At 44.8% G+C, this 21572-nt stretch overlaps 1 protein-coding gene across 1 annotated transcript in view; it reads right to left on the reverse strand.

Moving 5' to 3' along the window:
* The window catches only part of PCBD2 (pterin-4 alpha-carbinolamine dehydratase 2), a 44441-nt gene extending 25211 nt beyond the window's left edge, over positions 1-19230 (reverse strand). The window contains exons 1-2 of the mRNA XM_043465475.1: positions 18975-19230; positions 16018-16149 (exon numbers count right to left, since the gene is read on the reverse strand). Coding sequence (XP_043321410.1) covers positions 16018-16149; positions 18975-19058 — 216 coding nt within the window. The 5' untranslated portion in view covers positions 19059-19230. The remainder of the gene's footprint in view (positions 1-16017; positions 16150-18974) is intronic.
* Positions 19231-21572: the final 2342 nt, after the last annotated feature.

Below are 21572 nucleotides of genomic sequence, written 5' to 3' on the forward strand. Positions count from 1 at the left end.
CTGAACGTGATTTTCTCCTCCAGGTAGAAGTTGACCCCCAATCTACAATTGACTTAGGACAAATAACTGGTCAATCAACTAATGCTTTCAGGACAGGGCATGTAGAACCATGTAGCAATTTACAGGTCAAATTCCTATCAGTAGCTGCCTACCCTTTCCTTTAAAATATGCAAAGAACATATTGCCTCTTTGAAGCCCTCCAAAATGAATACCATTTCTTAAATACAACAAAGAAACAGACTCAATTTTGAACAGCTGAGTTGTTCATCCAAAGGTCTAGAATGTTCCTAAATAGAACAATATCCATATCTTGAATTATTCCACAATCCTTCAAAACACAGACTTGGGTTAGAAAAGAGCTGTGGCCTTAGAGTAACTAGGAAGCCGGACCTTGGAAGGATGGCTCATTGCTGCTTCCTCTGTGAGTCTGAGTAGCTTCCTTCCTACCACTTCTAAACTGGGCTTCCTATACTCAAACTCACAAGGATGCTGGGAAACTTCAATGAAACCACCTATGTCATTTCCCAGGTCACCCAACAATGAGTGCCTAGAAATGAGTGCCTAATGCCTAGAAAACGCTCACTGGTTCATAAAATACTTTGTGACTCTCCAAACTGTCAGAAAGAAAACTGACTTGGCTGCAGTTCAGGTAAATAATGCAATATTAGAATTACCTATCAATATTAAGAATGACCTTAAAGTAACATTTTTATATCAAAAAATGCTTACATTAAAAAATGTATCAAATTTTTAAAACTTTTCTATCTGGAAGACCACCAAGTTATGATTTTAAAAAAAGAAAGAAAGAAAAGAAAATCGACCAAGAGGGCTGAACCAGTGGCTATAGAAAAGGAAAGGGATCTGAGATTAAAAGAACTGTCTGGGAACAGAAATGAGTGCCTAATTGATAACAGGTAAAAGGCCTGTGGCACTGTGACATCTGTAGGTCTTAGAAGAACCTGCCACGGTCCCTCAGGACACCAAGATTTATAAAAGTCTGGGTGTGTGTGGCTGAACTGTGGAGCCAAAATATCAAGTAAGTGCCAACCCCAGCCTTTCCTTATTGGAGGTGATTTACTAGAGATGCCACAAGTGGCCTGTTTCTTTCTCCAACACTTTAAAACTGCCTTTAGAACAAAGACACAAATCAGTGCTGCTCTGCTGGGAAGGGCGCCATGGCCCTAAAGAGCATCCCATCATACACAGCAACTTAGGGGCCAATAAATTGGTCACCGTTCAGAAACATCATGTCTAGGAGTAAGGAATGAGAAGGAGAAGTTCTTGCTGAGAGTTTTAGGTAATAACCTGTAGAAGACAAAAAGATGAAAAACACTATGTTCCCCTGAGGCTAAGGGCACTGACCAGGGTCACCTGTAAGAGCCCGATCAAGGGGCTGCGTGGATTCAAAATACCTAGATGATACGAGGAGGGCACTGTGGGAGACGTTCACAAGCACAACCCAAGCCTTGGCCCTCAAGGTACTTACACGTTAGATGCACAGAGACAAAGCTAAGTAGTTGCATTCCTCTGTTACATGATCTAAGCTGCACTTACATCCTAATTCTGCCACTGGTTCTCTGTCAGTTTCACCCCTAGGCCTCATTTGCTTCATCCCTTCCAGTGCTAATGTTCACAGGTTGAGTATCAAACAAAGCTGAAAGAAAACCACAAACAAATAAGATAACGCAAGTGCTGAATTACAGACAAAAAGAACAGACAGGAGACTAACATTTGTGGCTACAAAGACTTATATAAGGCACGTGAGCTCCACTTCCTGTCCAGGCTGGCCTGCACCCACCACCCTATCTGAATCATCCTTCTGATGGCCACGGATGACTCCAGGATGCTTCATCTGTGATCATCTTTTAGAACTCACCTTACTTGGAGTGTCGGCAGAGCTGATTCCACTCTCCCTTTTAAAACATCATCTTCCTTTGGATTCTGTGTACAACACTGGCCTGACTGTCTTCCTATTTCACTATAAAGTCTTTCTCAGTGATCTGCCAGCACCTCCTCTTCTACCCAATCCTTTAATGGATTGAGTTCTGAGCCCTCGCCTCTTCTCACACTACAGTTTCTGCCTGGGTGACCTCATCTTTTATATTGGCTTGGTTCCATACACATCTATGTCTCCCCAGTTATCTACAACCCATAAAGCTACCTTCTTGGAGGTGATTTAGGGATGTCTCATAGCAACTCACACTGAACAATATCCAAACCAGAAACCTTGATCCCTGCACCCGAATCCTGTTCCTTTGCCACACTTACCCAACTCAGTAAATGTCACTTCTGACCACTCACTTCCTCAGGTCCTTAACCTGAAAGTCGTTCTTAACATCCCCTGCTCTTCTTCCTCACCACCCATCACCATTCCTCCCTACTCAGGGAAACTTGGGTTTTCTCTTGATATTTTTATGCCCTGCAAGAGTTATGTGTGGCATCATTGGTCCCTGCTCATGTAAAGAACTGAAAGCAGCTCCAGCCTCCAAACCTTTCTGCTTCCCTCCGTCACTCCCCAGTCTACAATCTCCCACTGTGTCCACCCAGCGATGATGTCTCACCCGGACGAATGCAACAGCCTCCTTACTGTTCCCCTCGTGTGACTTTTGTCCCCTTCTGCTTCCACGTCATCCTCTAAGTCCCCACACAGTGTGCCCACTTTCAATAACACTGTACCTCACCCCTCCTGTCCTCCTCCTGCCACCCTTCTGCGCTGCCACACTGTCCTGTGTACATGAATGTCTTGGCTGATGCTCTAAGAACATCGATGATGCCAAAGAGATGCCAACACCAGGTTCTTACTAGGCTGTGCTCCAAAGTCATCGTCCAGTTTCTAACAGTAGTAAGGAAGAATGGTTACACTGGCGAATTTGAAATCACTGATGATCACAGAGCTGGGAAAATCATTGTTAACCTCATGGACAGGTTAAACAAGTGTGCAGTCATAAGTCCCAGATTTGATGTGATACTCAAAGATCTAAAAATATGGCAGACTGCCCATTTGGTTTCCTTACACTGACAACCTCAGCTGGCATCATAAGAAGCAAAACAAAAACGAACGAAAGAAAATTCTCATATTCTTTTCCTAGGGATGCAACACACACGTGCAAATAAAATACCAAATGGACAAAGGAATAAAAAGAAAAAGAAAATCCATCAACTTATTGGTTCCTTAAAGAGGTCTTCCCTGACAGCTCTCCTCCAGCTAAATTTGGTTTTCCCATTTTTCTCTCCCACATTTTTCTCTCTCTTTTCTGCAGGAGAGGTGGTATCCACACCAACAAACTGACGCAGGGATTGCCTGGTTCAAACCCCAACTCCACTGTGGGGCCTTGGGCAAGTTCCTTAATCTAAACTTTCATATCCTTATCTGTAAAATGAGTCAGATATTCTCTGTGAAGATAGGGATTTGTGAGGATTAAATGAATAAATACATGTGAAGTCCTCACCACATAGTGCCTGGCCCAGAGTTTGAGTGTTCATTAAGCGTTAACAGTTAGGATGTTCCTTCATGGCACTTATCACAGTGGGCAATTATATGTGCACTGTTTTCTCTGATTACGCTCTCTCTCCCCTACTGTACTGTAAGCACCATGGAAATGGGGGAAACACCTGCCTTGCTCACCAAAGCACTGCAGTGTCTAGCACCATGTCTGGCCTACAGTAAGTGCACAGTAACTGTTTATTAGTGTTCAGTGCCTAAGATTTAAAAAAAAAAAAAAACCTTTCTCAAAATGTGTAGCATGTGGTCAGATGGGGGCAGGATAGGTGTAGGTGAGATACAGTGTAGGAGGGGGAAAAACAGCTTGGGAACGGCAGGAAAGAAATGAGCTGAAACAGTCAGAGAGGAGCTCTAGCCCCACTATTGCTTCTACTCCCCTACCCGTGGTTCCCCCACTTCCTCAGTGAAGGGGTGACCAGGGTGACTCAGGTACCTTCCCGTTCTAATCTCTAACAGCCTCAAGAGGGAAGGTTAGAGACTGCAGGCGGCTTTGAAATCCTCTGAGAAGATGATGCCCTAGAAAACCTAACAGGAAGGAACTGGGATTTTCTGAGCAGAGACCAACTTGGTCCAATGAAGCAGCACAAAGCCAATGAAGGCAGAGGGCCTAGAGACAAAAAGCATCAGGAGAAGGCCACGGCCCACAGGACAGTGAGGGGGAGCGGAGGTGCACCCAGACGGGAAGCCGTCAGATCGGTTCCTAGTGACTGATCACCCAGGTAACTCTTCAGTTTCAGGCCTGGGGGCTTGAGAGAATGGTGGTCCAGCTGAGGCAAACAAACAGGTTTCTCTTAGGAAATTTCCTTGTAGGAAAGACAGAAAGATAAGAGTTTGCTTACAGAGACCTTAAACCTGAGGCAATGCTCAAAGAGGGAGAGAGTGCCACAAGGACCCCCCTTGCCAGCCTTCAGCCCAGCTAACTGAACCAATCTTAGGGCCCTACCACCCCCACATGTCACAGTAAGCTGTGCCCGCTTGCTCCTCATCCCTGACCTATGCCACCTGCTGACCCCTCCCCCGTAACTCCTGCCCTCTATAAAAGCTCTCAGATTTATCAAACACCTGCCCCCACTCCAGGCGGGCTTCCTGGATTACACCTCTTTCAGCATCTTAGTATTTCATATTTTAGTGCCTGGTTAGCATGGCAATTTAAAAGATCAACTATCCATATCTTATACAAGTTAGATGTTCCTCCTCCACAACAAAACTGGCAACTCTTCTGGGCAGGGACGAAATAAGGTATTTCTTCTGCATCTTCCTCCTTCCAGGCCTTGGGCCTAGACAGTGCCAGTCCTTCAGTGGGTGCCAGCCCAGGGATCTCGCTACACTCACTGATCCTGCCAGAGACAGGCCCTCTGGCTCTCAGTGGGGAGACCACGTGGGGTCCAGCCCCGACTGGGCCTGCTCCGGGCACATGGTGCACGTCCATGGCCAGGGTTGCAGTGGCAAGGACAAGGCATTTCAGGCCAGTCTGATGAATGATACAGCAGAAGGCCACAATCCTGCCTTACTAGCTGAGAGCACAGGAGCAAACTGATTCATTAGTAGCATTTGCTATTTTGATAAGACTGATTTTAACAATACAATTAAACTATGCAGATAAACGTAAAGGTCTCCTTTAAATCACTTTCCACAACCTCCGATTGCTCAACAGTGGTATCTGGGTTGCTCCCACACAAGGACAGCTTTGTTCTAGCTGGTGAACAGTCCCTCTCTCAGGGAAGTAATGTCAAACCCATTTAAGGCAGAAGAGTAATCCAACAGGCAATCCCTGGAAAACAAGGAAAACACGGAAGAAATAAAAAAATAAAAACAAAACACCTTTCTATACCAGAGTAGCATCTAAAAACATTGCTAAGGGAACCAGAGATGAGTCTGGCACCTAGTAACTGTGACGCGACCCTAAGTGACCACGGCCAGGCCACGATCTCAGTCTGGTTCAGTGTCCTTCTGTAAAATTCGGGAGACTAATTCTAGTGAATTAGTCAGAATAGCTCAATCCAGCCTAGATCAGAAGGGCAATATGATAACAATAAATTACCTGCAAGACAGGGGAGAGGGTGTATTGCTCTGTTCTATGAAGGTTACACAGAAAAGAGCAGAACCCTGAGAGCTCAGAGCCAGGGTGAGCTCAGGCGGGCCACGGGCCTCCTGAGGTCGGAGAAGCACTGGACACTACCTGGCCACAGAAACGTGAGCGCGGAACTGTATTTGCTGCTCAGAAGAGCTGACTGGTCAATAAAGCCACTTCATCAGGCACCCAAGGTCTGTATTTCAGAACAGCTGGATCCAAGTTTCTGTGTCACGGCTCTAACGCACCAAAACTCTACTGACCAAACTCCTGCTGTGCAGACCTGAACACTATTGATAATAGCTGCACTGAGGCAATGGACGGGCATACCAAAGCAACACAGAAAAGAACATGACCAAAATATTTTTAAGTGATTGCTTAAGGTCTCCTTTAAATTATTTTCCGTAATTATCGAGCCAGCAGTCCATTGTTATTAATTCATATTCAGCCTATTTAAGCGGTACCAGCAACGCAGGCTGAAATCAAATGCCTCAGTAATTTCCTAACTTTTGAGTGTTATTTTCTTGTCAGTTAAATTTAAAGCAGCCCATTTGTGACCACATTATACCAAGTTAATCTCATCTAAAGTGCTTCTCAAACCCTAACAGCTACACTAAGGTTTTATACTAATGAAAGCAATTTACATAAATGAAATTTATGTCAATGCATTTCATGACAAATTTTTTATTTTATAATAATTATAGTACTTATATGATAACATCTGTTGATATTCACAGTCTAAACCTGGCAAAGATTTAAACCCACAACATTTTCCATGCATCATGTACATTATCTGTGAAAAGCAATAAAAAAAAGCAATGAATGCATTAATCATACCAATATCATCTGCAAAGCATAAATCTGAAATACCTTTCACGTCAGCTCAAACTGCTTTTTATTTTTTACACACCTGATTTTACGCCATCTGTAAAAGGGCAAGACAAAGACTTTTGAGGAAATTATATTTCTTGGCTGTTTGACTTTTACAAAATACTCAGGCAAAGTTGTGTAAACAGAAGATTTACTATACGACTAAGAAAAAACGATGCAGTTAAAAGTCCATTTTTATTAAAGGACGGTGTAATGACCACAACGTTTTCTCATTGCAGTGTGGTGTCATATTTGCATTTTTTACACCTGTTTTACATTTCCCCTCGTCTATCTATCACATGTGTTTTTACAAATACACATCAGGCCTAAACCTATTCTATGACATAAACAGCAGAAGCAAGACTCTGAATGACAACACTTTAGGCTCTAATTTCCCTATCTTGATGGACATCAAACCAACATCCCAGCCACCACCTGACAACATCAGCGTGTCCTTCCCAGGACTCCCCAGGGCTCCAGGAACAACTTCAAAGTGAAAACCAAAAACTTTACATAAATGTGAGCATCTCTACTCTCTACTCCAATGATAACTATGAACACTTTCTCAGGGTTCTAACTGGCTAACAAAGCCCATCTGTGGGCACATGTTATGAGCAAGCTACTGGTGTGATACTCAGACAAGTTTTCACTTTACCTGGCTCCTGGACACACAGATACTAGTCTGAACTTTAAAAGCAAAATGATCCTTTCTAACCTCCATAGTGCTGAAGCCTCAGGAACATTCCCACTGAAGTGTTTCTCTACCTTCACCAGGCAGTGAACAACCACTTTCAAGAGTGCTCAGATGTGACATTTATATTTCTGCATTACTGACTCATAGCTTTGATGTGCACCAAGATGTGGTACACAACAATGAACAATAAAACCTGAACTAATTCTTTCACAAGGACAGCACCTGAGACCTCCACCCACGTCCTTTGAGGACTGTTAAGATTTTCATTAACAGTTGTCTGTCTTCTGGTATCAACAAGCCTTTGACTTCACTAAGTGTTTCAAAATGTTAACCATAAGCCTATTATCAAATTCCTCAATAAAACATCTTTACAAAGTAAGTCAGCGACAGTAACTTTCAACTGTTTTACAGCAGGAGCTCCAGGCACAGGAATAGAAACCATTTTACAAACCCCAAACTCACATATGGTGCTACCGCGGCTAGACACACAGAAACCTCCCCCCACTGCTGCTGCTGCCGCTGCCACAGTCTAGGCCATTCTGAAAGCCTCGCACCACCCCAGTGCCTGAAATCTTTTAATGGCAGCACTTACATTAACCAAAATGTGACGAACAAGATATAGGGCGAATAGAGCTTGGACCCTGCCCTGAGAGAGATACTCCACTTGGACCAGCTATTAGACTGAATCATGTACTAACAAAAGAGCCATTTTTGTAGGTTAAACCTGGCTGAGCATCAGCCAGTTCCTAAGAGTTCCTAAGAGTCTAACAAAATCGAATGCCCTGCAGGCAGGCCTACCTAATAAAGCATAGACAAGGTAGGAGCTCCTCCAGGAATGCAGAGAACTACAGTTCTTTCTCACAAAGCTCCTGAATCAAAAGTGCTCTCCATCACCAAGTGGAAACTCCCCATCTCCTCCACCCAGAACTCTTCATTCACTCAAAAGGTACCAAACTAGGCCAGCTGCCCCACCCCCACTCTTTATCTATTCCTAATACAAGTTTGCTTCTGTGCTGAACAAGAGTGGTCCAGTATCCAAGAGCGAGAAATGGACAGCCTCCCCCGTGGTGGGGGGAGGCCTCTGATGCTGCCAGGACCACCTGGCTGCTGCCCTGGAGGGCTCCACCTGCTGGCATCTTGGGTAGCTGTTGCCTGGGTTCCAAAGCTTCACCTTCTGCACCTGCTTCCAAAGCATAAAATTTCCTCCGATTTTGTAAGCTTCCCACTTGTCCCCACATGACAGAGCCTAAAAAAATGTATCTTTACGGATGGCTCACACCCACATTTCTAACTGACATTTCGTTCTTTCAATGCAGTCACCCTGCAGTTGCCAAACACCTCAGAATACGTTTACATGTCACTTAGAGACCTCTCCCTCCTTATGTCTACACGAAGAGAAAGAAAAGCAAAACTCCTTTACAAATGCCGACCCCACCCTGAGTCTAAGCACTCCAAATGTCGAAACTTCCTGCCTCAGCCTTGGCACTGCTGTGCTCAGAAAACTCATGGAGTCTCACCATTGCCTTTGCTTCACCGCCGAGGGAAGACAGTGGGCGGATGGCAGCTGAAACCCATGGCCACTTCCTCCACCTATGCCATGAGGATCCCTCAGGAATTTTCACACCTATAATCACTTAAGTATGTGCACTGATCTGAGCTGCCAAATGCACGCGAACTATTTGGAACTAACCATATCTTGGAATAAAATGTCTGAAAGGAAAAAAAAAAATCTCCTTTATAGTAAAACCTAGTATAACCCAAAGCATTGAGAAGTAGGTTTTTCATCCAGGGTAAATGAAACTCTTTCTAAAATGTGTGGTTCAATTTCTACAGCAATAAAATAAATGAATTCTAAAGCAAACTTATGATACCGTTTCACGTATGCTCACCACATAAGCAAAGCATTTAAAAACTGTAACACCCAACAAAGGTAATTTCACTTCTGAAGGATTTATTATAAGTAAAATGACAAGACTATGTAAAGAACTGAAAAATGTTCACACCCTACTTAGCGAACAAAACAGAACATTTTTTACCTATATATTCAGCAAAGACCAAATGTATATATGCTAACACCCAGTGTGGAGTGAAGTCTCTTAAGAGAGATGCGGGTCATCAGCTCTGCCCACGATTCCCTCCAGGGTATAAAGTCAAGGCCTGGAGAGGTGCTGTAACATGGAGCACAGTGGGCCTCCCATAACTCCTGCTAAGGGCAGGGCTGCAGTGAGGGAGACATGGTCTTAGCAAGGTGTACACATGCATGTGGAAATGCCTGCTCACAATAAAAAATTACAAGCCCACAGGGCTAGAGTGGACATCTTGTCATATCCATTTGGCATACACGGGGAACTGTACCTAGAAAATAAATGTGTAGATTTAGACAATGGGTAAGTGTATTTTAAAAGCTGACAGACATCACTTAACTGCCCTGCAAAGAATGGCACCCCATTCCAGTACTTTTGCCTGGAAAATCCCATGGACAGAGGAGCCTGGTGGGCTGCAGTCCATGGGGTCGCTACAAGTTGGACATGACTGAGCGACTTCACTTTCACTTTTCACTTTCATGCATTGGAGAAGGAAATGGCAACCCACTCCAGTGTTCTTGCCTGGAGAATCCCAGGGACGACGGAGCCTGGTGGGCTGCCATCATGGGGTCGCACAGAGTCAGACATGACTGAAACGACTTTGCAGCAGCAGTAGCAGCAAAGAGGATGCATTCGTTGACATTCCGACCTCTCCACTCTCCATCTCTCACATCAACATGCACTTCCCTCCTCACCAGCTTAGACTCCAAGGTCCAATATTTTGACCCCTTATCTGCACATGTCCTTAGTTTCCTTGCCCCCTATTCCACCATTGCACTCTTCTGGCAAAAGTTCAGCACTTGTTAAAAGTTCATGCAACTTAACGACAAAAAACAAACAACCTATTCAAAAAATGGGCAGAAGATCCAAATAGACATTTCTCCAAAAAAAAACATACAGATGACCAAGAGGCACATGAAAAGATGCACAACATCACTAATTACAGAGAAATGCAAATGAAAACTACAATGAGGTACCACCTCACACGGGTCAGAATGGCCACCATGAAAAAGTCTACAAATAAAACATGCAGAAGAGGGTGTGCAGAAAAGGGAACCCTCCCTGTTTCTACTGTTGGTGGGAATGTAAATTGGTAAAGCCACTATGAAAAACAGTTTGAAAAAAAAAAAGAAAAAAAGAGAGAGAAAAAAGAAAAACAGTTTGGAGGTTCCTTTAAAAAAAAAATAAAAACAGAGTTGCCATATGATCCTACAATCCCACTCCTAAGCATATGTCTGGACAAAAAGATAGTTCAAAAAGATACACGCACCCCTATGTTCACTGCAGCACAATTCACAATAGCCAAGACATAGAAATGACCTAAATGTCTACCGACAAATGCAGGAATAAAAAAGATGTAGTGTATATAAAAAATGGAATACTACTCAGCCATAAGAATGGAATAACGCCACTGGCAGCAACATGGATGGACCTAGAGGTTATACTAAATGAAATGCGTCAGGAGAGGGAGAAATATCACCTGCTATCACTCATATGTGGCATCTAAAATATGACACAAATCTATCCACAACACAGAAACAGACTCACAGACATAAAGAACAGATGTGCTGAGGGGAAGGGATGGACTAGGAGTTTGAAATTAGTAGACACAAACTATTATATAGAGGGTGGATAAACAACCAGGTCCTATTATACAGCACAAGAAATTATGCCATGATAAACCATAATTGGACATGGAACAACAGACTGGTTCCAAATAGGAAAAGGAGTACGTCAAGGCTGTATACTGTCACCCTGCTTATTTAACTTATATGCAGAGTACATCGTGAGAAACACTGGGCTAGAAGAAGCACAAGCTGGAATCAAGATTGCCAGGAGAAATATTCCATAACCTCAGATATGCAGATGACACCACCCTTATGGCAGAGAGTGAACAAGAACTAAAAAGCCTCTTGATGAAAGTGAAAGAGGAGAGTGAAAAAGTTGGCTTAAAGCTTAACATTCAGAAAACTAAAATCATGGCATCTGGTCCCATCACCTTATGGGAAATAGATGGGGAGACAGTAGAAACAGTGTCAGACTTTATTTTTGGGGGCTCCAAAATCACTGCAGATGGTGATTGCAGCCATGAAATTAAAAGACACTTACTCCTTGGAAGGAAAGTTATGACCAACCTAGACAGCATATTAAAAAGCAGAGACATTACTTTGCCAACAAAGGTCTGTCTGGTCAAGGCTATGGTTTTTCCAGTGGTCATGTATGGATGTGAGAGTTGGACTGTGAAGAAAGCTGAGCGCTGAAAAATGGATGCTTTTGAACTGTGGTGTTGGAGAAGACTCTTGAGAGTCCCTTGGACTGCAAGGAGATCCAACCAGTCCATCCTAAAGGAGATCAGTCCTGGGTGTTCAGTGGAAGGACTGATGTTGAAGCTGAAACTCCAGTACTTTGGCCACCTCATGCGAACAGTTGACTCATTGGAAAAGACCCTGATGATGGAAGGGATTGGGGGCAGGAGGAGAAGGAGACGAGAGAGGATGAGATGGCTGGATGGCATCACCAACTCGATGGCCATGAATTTGAGTAAACTCCGGGAGTTGCTGATGGACAGGGAGGCCTGGTGTGCTGCGATTCATGGGGTCACAGAGAGTCAGACACAACTGAGCGACTGAACTGAACTGAACTGAAACCATAACAGAAAAGAATATGAAAAATAATGTGTATATAGATAAATAAAACTGAATCACTGAACAGTAAGAATTGATACAACATTGTAAATCAACTGTACTTCAATAAAAGAAATTAATTTAAAAAAAAACTTCAGCCTTCATTAAGCCCGAACTAGCACCTTCTCCAAGCCTGTGTAAAAACACACAGGATCTTCACCTTAAACGTTTGCCCATAAATCTCCAGTGACACTGAGAACTGCTCAGCAACCAACCACAATGGGTAGTTCAGTAGTTCCTGCGCTGTCTTAGTCTCTAAGAGGACTGTTTCTTGCCTATTTCCCTATTTCCCCAGATCTCCAACACTCCTCCCTCCCACCCTGACTCATTCTTAGTTGATGACTTCACTTAAAAAAAAACGAAGCCATCGAAAGAGAAAACCACCTCTTCTTCCCAGGACAAATGTAGCAACCTACCTGCACCTGGACACGTACACTCAGCATTCCTTCCTATCACAATGGACACAGCACACCTGCACCTGCTCATTCCAGCCCAGCCCATCCACGATGGTGCTCTCACAATTACCCTTCCTGGAGGCTCCCTGTTATCTCCAGCCTGACCCCTGATCTCACATCTCCAGCTGGTGACTGACATCGCCACTTAGGTGACTAGTATCTCAAACCTGACATGTCCAACACAGGGATTCTTAATTCCCTACCCTGATCTCTGCCCCACTTTCCTCAGCCAAGAAAATGACACCACCCTTTACCCTACAGCTTGAGCCAGAGCCTTGGGATCATCCTTGACCCTCTCCTTCTCCACACATACAATCTGATACTCTGGATTGTCCTACCTCCAATATAAATGAGAAATCCTTCATTTCTCTCCACATTCCACTGCTACTGCCACAGTCTCCCACCATCTCTTGCCTAGCCTGTTACATGGCAACTTCCACACTCTGCCTGCTGCCACTCTTGCCCTTCCACCATCTGCTCACAGCAGAACAGCCAGGGTGAGCTCTTTAGAACATAACCCAAACCACAGCACTTCTCTGCCTGCAATTCTCCAAGACCTTTCTTTCACAGGATAAAACTCAAACTCCTTGTCAAGGTCACAAAGTTCCTGTGCTTGGCCCCTCCCTCTCTTCAACCCCTTCCCCCTTCTGTCCCCTCCAGAACGCTGGCCTCCTGGCTCTTCCATGGTCACGTCAAGATCCCTCCTGCTCCAGGAATCTGGTCCCTGCTGTCTCTTCATCGCAGGGCTCGTTCTCCAGCTCCTCACGTGCTGAACTCCCTTGTGTTACTCAGGCCTCAGAGTCCCCTCCCCAGGCGCTTCCATCATGAACAGTGGGCTCACCTTTTCACCCCTCTCCATCCCAATACCCTGCTTTACTCTCCCTCATGACTTATCACTACCTGCTGCTGCTGCTGCTACGCCGCTTCAGTCGTGTCCGACTCTGTGCGACCCCAGAGACGGCAGCCCACCAGGCTCCCCCGTCCCTGGGATTCTCCAGGCAAGAACACTGGAGTGGGTTGCCATTTCCTTCTAAAATTACACTATCTATTCATTTGTTTATTGCCTAACCTCTCCACTAGAATGGGAGCTACGTGCACTCAGAATAGTGTCTGGCACAGGGTAGGTGCTTAATAAATATTCGTTAATGAGTATTACATTTACAATAAAAATTAAACTACTTTTTATAAATTTAAATGCGTGTACAATTGTCACATTATGAATAAACTATACATGTGGAGAAAGACTACAAGAGGATAGAAAAAAAGATGGAAGTAGTTGCCATAGGAAATTTTTTTTTAATTTATACCCACCCTATTTGAATGTTTTATAGCATTGCTTTATAATTTAAAATGTACCTTTTCTGTATTGAAAAGTAAGTGAAAGATAAGTGAGGATCTAACAGGGCCAGAGGGTCACCACTCTAAACATTAGTTGTGAAAAAGACAAAATCAGCCCAACACCTGGCAGCTGCCTGGACTATGATCGCCTAAGCCTCTAAGTTGCTAGAAGCCAGCCTGGCACTCACATCTAGGCCATGGTGTTGAAAATCAACATCAGACAGGATTGCCCTATGACCATGAAAGATGAGAACAAAAATAAAACCATTCCTGTAATAATGACTGTAATCGTGACAATAACAGAATGTAACACAGAGAATCATGGACACCACTCTGCAGTATCTCAACACAGACAAAACATGAACACTGTCCAAATCACAAAATACCAAACACCCACCACCAAACCCCCCCCCCCAGGCTAATGAGAGACTGCTGCTTCTTTACCAATTTCAGCTTTGGTCCCACTGTAGTCCATTCTCCCTACAGATAAGATTTATTAAAATAGTGAATCATAGAAGAACCCATTTTCTGACAGCATCCAACCCAGATCTAAGCCCTGATCCTTAAAGACTCCAAAATCACTAGCACCAGCCCAAACGCTGTGGTAAGTTTTTCCCTACACCATCCTCCTGAGACGCCCCACAGCGCCCTGATGGGGTGAGCGCTCTCCCTCACTGCAACAAGCAACAGCCCAACTCGTTCAGCTATGGCCATGTTCCTGGTGGTCTCTGGGTAGTGGGCGCTGACACTTGTCATGACATCAGTTGCCATTACAGGCCATTACATGCTGAAGTCACAGGAGCCTAGCTGGAAAACTGATCCCAGGACATAATCTCAGGGCTGGTTCTCTGAGTATGTGCCCTGATATCAGCTGATTTTCTTGTCATCTGCCTCTTTCTCCTAAAAGGTGAGTGAAGGTAGGGTAAAAAAAGGTCAAGTTAATTAAATGTCCTGGTGAATAATATTACTATTAATCAAGGATGCCCTGCACAGCTTCCAAAGGTACCCTGAGCACAAGGTCAAGAGTGAGGCTGGATGACTGAGTCATGGGCAGAGCCTTAGGCAACACTGCTCAAGTACTTTAAGCCACATGTTCAAGCCCAATAAATTAGCGCAGGCTTAAAGAAGTCAGGCTGTACACATGTAAGAATTTTAATAAGCTTGGAAAATGCTACCTAGAGCTTATGCACAAGCTTACTGTACCAATGGGATTCCCTGCCACCAGCCACAGAGTGCTAAGCCCCTGACAAGAGCCGTCGAGCACGTGGGGCAGCAGGGACAAGGAGCCAGCTTGGTCCAGGCTTCCTCAGGAGTGGGAGACACAGCAGAAGGCTGGCAGCCAGATGGATGGAGAGCAGAATGGGGCACGCAGCACAGTGGAGCCAATGGCATTTACTAGGAAAACATGTCGAAGGTTTCTTTGGTGGAAATCTGGTCCTCACACACCCTTCCAGAAACTAGCAAACACTGTAATCAATGTCTGCATTTATCCAATGCTTGTTTGTACCCAGAACTGTGTTAGGTACAATAGACAGTTATTTGAGCAAACATGGTCTCTGCCTTCTAGATGCTGACACCTAATATAAATAAAAACAATAAATCTGTCCAGAGGATTACCAAACTAACTGAACAAACACGGAACAGTCTAAAGCATGGACCTTATGTAAATTCAGTGGAGTAAGAACTGAAGGGTAAGTCATGGGAGATGACTCTCTAAACAGGGTGGGGCCCTAATGGAACAGTTCCCCTGTTAAGGCTCAATCTTCAAGGTGGGGGCCAGCTTTCAAGAAAAGCTATAAGGGCTGGCTACTAGAGAAAATGAACCAATCAGAGAAGAGGGTGCAGCCTGGAGAATGATTTAGAGGCAGAAATGCAACTATCAGGAGAAAGAAAACTTGACAATCATCCAAGAAAACTAGGGGAGATCAGGCAGGCAGGTGTATGTTTCTCAACCGGTTTTACTCATGTCCCCTTGTGATAAATGTAAAAAGCTGACACTCCATTAATGTTCTTTAAAATCTGAAAGGGAATTACATATCCTAACCAACACCAAATCAGAGCAACAGTGGTTTCAGAATCTGATTTTTCCAAATCACACAAATCATCCCCTTCCCCTAGAGTTGAGAATTACCCAGTTGGGTGGCAGTAACTATCAACAAGGAAAGAATAACTGTCACTGAATTATTTAGGAAGAAAAGATTTAGATCCTGGATCCACAGGGTACCAGACAACCAGTACTAATAGAAAGAGTTACAGCCTAAGGTGACTTAAAAAAAAAAAAAAAACACCATGGCACAAGCAAGAATATGTACTAATTACCTGATTAAAATTTTTGAAAGAGAATTCTTTGTAGATGGCATCTCTCTCACTTAATTCCAACCATCCTGCTTCTTTAAGGTCAAGTATCAACTGGCTCCTCTCCTCTGCAGTCAACTGGTGGGTACCTGCTGACTATGAAAAGAACACATTTAATACCTGAAATGTAGAGGTTTGGTTAAATTCAAATACATGTACAGCTCTTTACTTTATGTAGAGATACAGAAAAAAGTCTTAAGGACAACGATTTCTAACCATCTCTGATTCCTTCGTTCTCAAAATACAAAGTTCTCAAAAAGAAATAAAAACAAGACTAGCTCTGTACAAAATAAGTTGCCTCCATGGTATGTGAGCTTATCACCCCTTACAAATGCCTCTAACTTTACAATTCAGCTTTCCTGGTTTCTTACAGATAAAGTTGAGATGGACTATTTGGACATCTTACCAAAGATCATAACCAATGGCCAACATTCCAGGACTTAGGAAACTGAGGTAACACACTCACCCAAGGAACCCTGCAAGTCCACCAGTAGAACCAGGATTAGAATTCAGGACTCTCAACTCCTGGTCCACGCTCTTTGGATGGCCCCACATCACCTCAGCAGCCTTCAGTCCTTACTCAAATAGGTCTCAACTCTCTGAGTTCACCATCCCCTTTCAATTCTAGTTAAGATCGATCAATCCTCAGAGAGGAAAAAACAAATGCACATTTACTGGGGATTTGATAAAATAACTTCTGGGCGTTCACACACCCTCTGGGCTATAGGTTAAAGAGCTCTTGCTTTAGTGGCGTGAGTTGTCTCAGAAGCATCAGTAAGACAAACTCCCTCAACCATCTAGCCACAGCACTGCCCACTTGGAAGCACTTGTGCACAACTGTCCACCTTGTTCCTACTCATCCTGGTGGGAACATTCCCAAACCCAGAGTTCTGTTAGTTAACAGGCCCACACTTGCCATGCCAGGCTACTTGTTTTTTAACGGAAAGAACTCTAAGCAGCATGACAGACAGAAGAAAAGAACACCCTAGGAGAAGTCAGAAGAGGTATGTTCTCATCCTGGCATAACTGCCCACCAGTACCTCCTGTCTTACCTGTATGCTGGGCTACTACCTGCTCAGGTGAGGGAGGGACTGGCCCCAGAAAGAACGGACTAACTTAAGGCTTCCTTATCAAAGGGCAACCAGAGGCTGAGCTGGATGCTCTGCCATGAAACTTCAACTCACTCCCACTTCAGAAATCCTAAAACCCTTTATCAGTGTAAATAAGAAGGCAAAGTAAGTAAACTTATAGACAATCTGCAAAAAGGAAAAAAGGATGCTAATGAGCCAACCTTCCAGTTTCTCTTCCTAGCTTAGTCAGCTACCGTTCCCTACAACTAACAGGAGATAATGAGAATGCCTCTTAATTAAATAAAAACGTTTAAAGGCTTGTTATCAAAAATCACATACTATTAAAAAGAGAATTATCCATTCATTAACTTTTCAATGACAACTGTGAAAAATTTCACAGAAGACCTATACAGGAAATTACCTAAAATTTTAAAACATTTAAATATTTTAATTCAACTAAGACTATTTTGCTAAGGAAACAGAATTATCATTGAATAGCTGCAAAGAAAACTATTAACTATGCTGTGGGTTAAGCAGCAGTCACTGGGAGTCTGCGGAGCACACTCTGAGCTGTCTTCCTCCTCCCTAAACCTCCACATCTCCAGTGAGGTCCATGAACTGTGCTCACTACTGGTGTCTACCTAGGAATAGGAACCACGTACAGAACTCTAAAATGGAGTCACTTCACCCATATAACATAAACAGTCCCCTTAAGGACACACACTCCACAGAACCCTTTGTGGTGGACTTAAATTTTCTTTCTGTGGGAGCTACGCAGAGAGACAGGGAAAGCATAGGATTTGGAGAGCAATCTTCAATCCAAGCCTAGCTTTGTTACTTTCAGCTGTGGATGCTGAGTAAATCTCTTAGCCTCTCCGAATTGCAATGTTTTAGAGTGCGGATGTTACAACATACACCTGCCAAGATTTTTAAAAGGCTTAAAGAGATCTTAAGTGTGGAGGCACCGACCATAGAGCCTGGCACGTGGCAGCCACTCCAAACGCACCTGTTTATTCACTCCTCCCCAATGCCACAACTGTACTTGATCACCAGCGCCCTATATAGAAGTATGCCCTAGGACACGCCTAGGCGACAGTAAGCACTCAACTTTTGTTCTCACCTTAATGGCCACGAAGCAGAATGCTTATCTTCTCCATCATCGAGTCACATTTTTTTTCTTTAAAAAAAAAATTCAAACTGCCAAATGGGTTCTAACAAGCAATCTAAGAAAATGAAACGGTGAGTTTAACACAACATATGCCCACTAGGTGGTGCTGCATGTTAAAACTTGCCCTCAAGTCAATTTACCCCCAATATGTTAATTTATAACACGGGGAAACGGACCGGGCGCCTATAGGGATAAAAAAAAAAAAAAAATCAGTGTGCAACTCAAAAGATAATTTATTAGTAACTGCTCCAAAAAATTAACACCAAGACAAATGAGTTAATTCAACATTCAGGGCCCCGTTTACAGAGAGCGAGAGACGGTGCCTGCTCTCACCGAGCGCACAATCTAGACGACCCGACAAGCAGCTTTAGTCACATCACGAGTGAAGAATTTTCACAACTGCTTTTCATACTGACTTTTTTTTTTTTTTTTTTACACTTAAGTCGTGGTGGTTTGTTTTCCGGTTGGCAATTTCGGAGACTACGACGAAATTCTAAGCCAAGAGAAACTGGAAGACGCTACGGCGACCCCTGTCTCAGACCAGCTCGTCGGCAGGTGCCGGGTGCCCAAACGTGGCTACACGAAGTCCGGGCCCACTTCGGGGCCCGCCCCGGTCCTTTCACCCCTCGGCCGGCATGGCTGGGCCTCGCCCTCCTCCCGCACAGCGGGCCCTCGGCACTCACCATGGCTGCGAGGCTCTGGCTCCTGCCTCTCAGCGCCGCGAACCAGCGCCGCGTCGCTCCCCGCGCCCCCAGCGCCGCCGCCATAGCGTCGCGCCGAGGGCTGCCCGGCGCGCTGCCTGCCCGCCGCCCGCCGCCCCAGAGCCAGGGGCCGTGCGAGAAGCTCCCAGCTGCAGCCTAGACCGTCCCGCAAAGCCCTGCCCCGCCGCGCAGGCCCAGACGCGGACCGGCCCCGGAAGGTCTCTAGGAGCTTCGATGGCGGGCAGCCCCGCAGGCCCCCGCAGACCCCCGCAGGCCCCCGGTGCTGTCAGCCCCGGCTTGACGGGCCTTCGGCGTCATCGCCGCCCGGGTGCCAGGTTTCCCGCCTGGTGCGGGGCGGGTAGCGGGGCTGGCGCGGCTCTGAGAATGGACCTGCGGTTCGCTTTCCGGTGTCCGGCCCTCGGGTTGTCGCTGCCTCGCCCACTGTCTGACCTCATTGGGGCAAACAGCACTTGCGGGCTGGAGGATGTCGCGGACGGCGACAGGAAAAGATGAGCGCAGGGGGGTCGGGGGTGGTGATTGGAGACCACTGCACTCTACTAGCGATTGTGGGACAGTGAACTACAGCGATGCAAACAGGGCCTTCTAAGTCGGGGAGCCACTGGGTGAATCTAAGCTCTAGTCTGTTGTTACTTAGCTGCCAGTGTCCTGGGCAGGCTAACTCATCTCTCTTTGTCTAGCTAAAATAATTTGGAAAACCTAGCTCACAGTGCTTTCTAAAAGGCAGCACACTCAATACATAGTAGGCATCCCGGAGATAACATGTGGACAGATTTAGATACATTATATATTTGGACAAAAGGGGTAGTCTTTGTTTTATATATTTGTCTTAGTATTTTATTCTTATCGTTCCTTTTTTTAAATATATATAATTCACATACCATAAAATTCATCCCTTTTAAAGGGTACAATTTAGTGGGTTTTAGAATATTCTTTTTTTTTTTTTACTAAATAGTTCAAGCAAATTAATAATATGTTTTGCAGAGAACATAGGAATACACTCAGGAATATACTTTTAAAACTATGAGAGTCCATTTAAGTTCAGCTTAGCAGCTGGTTTTATTTCCCATGTAGACTTGAAAAAAACAAAGACTTTTTACCTAAAATAGTCTAAAATTCAGACTTATGACCCAGCCCATCTTCTTCACTCTTGCTCACCTGATGAAAACTCAGCCGAGGAATCTTGCTGTAGACCTTCATCAAATATCACTGGTCTCAAGGCATTTATCTGAGACATTCTGGTTTCCTTTGCCTGATGCCATACATGGATATATATAAGAGCTGGAACTGTAGATTGTATTTCCAATATTTACTTTGGCTATTTGGGATCATGAAAAATGTTCTACTCTCTTGCTCATTAAAGTGACTGAGAAATTAACTGGTAGTTGTGAAGTAACAAGTTGGAGACCCCTCATCATTTGCAGTGGTTTGCTTTCATCCTTTTCCTTCCCTGATACCGCTGAATAAGACTGTGACACGTCAGCTCTTGTCATGAAAGCATTAGCAGGGATGCTGGTTAGGGTCCAGGGAGAGTGATGTCCACTGACAGGGGCTGTGAATGCCCTGCCCTAACATAGAGCTCTCTTACTAGGACCTAAGTCCCTTAGCAAAGATTTACTGGGCATGCCCTCTGTCATGGACACTGTTGAGAAAAACAGCCTCCGGCTCAAGTCTTTCACGTCCTGCTTGGCCACATGGACTAGGCCTTGGGCCTGGAACACTTCCTTACCAAAAAAGAGCCCACACAGCTTGCGCCAGGCTGATCGGCCTGTGAGAGTATCCTTCCTTGTTTCAGACTGAATGTGTGCTCCTTTGTTCTGCTTAAGTATGGATGTCAATGACCCTGGCGCGCACACCCCCATTTCAGAATGTCACATTCAGTAGGGGAGAGGGTTCTTCTGCTGTGGCACTAGATGGGTGCTCTCTGGCCATAGGCTGGGGGTGAGGGACATCCTTGAGCCATGAGGGGCCTATGCACACTACTGGGGCTGACCTTGCTGTCTCTTCTCGTGAGAATAAAAACGCTGTTCTATCCAGTGCTTGACCGTGTTTTCCTAGGTAACTCTAATACCAAGAAGTCAGGGACAGAAGTGTTTGGCTTACATCCCTGGTGGCTGGCATTGTGATGATTCTTGCTATCCTCCATGGAGTTGCAGTCCCCTCCTGGCACGGGTTCCTGGTATACAGTGTTCTCGACAGACATGTTTGACTGGTCTTGGACCACTTCCTTCCCCTCTAGTTCTCTTTCTCTCAACACCAGTGCTTCCCAGCTGACCCTCTACACTTGGACCTCCCTTCCAGGAACCAGCCCTGTTCCCTATTTCCCTCCAGGGGAACCTCTGTAGCCTGCCTCAGCTAAGTGTCAGAGGCAAAGCCATGGATCTGCTGGTCATCCTGGGAGCCTTTCCTCACCCTCCAGACTAATACTGGGCCCTACTACATATGAAACCATAAGAAAATTCCTGTTTCTTTGATAGGATAACTCCCACTCTGGGAATCTGCCACCAAGGGAATAAGATTATATACACAACCATAAATCCAGCAAGAGGACAGGTGAGGTAA

Source organism: Cervus canadensis, chromosome 4, assembly GCF_019320065.1.
Source record: "Cervus canadensis isolate Bull #8, Minnesota chromosome 4, ASM1932006v1, whole genome shotgun sequence".
Lineage (NCBI taxonomy): Eukaryota > Metazoa > Chordata > Mammalia > Artiodactyla > Cervidae > Cervus > Cervus canadensis.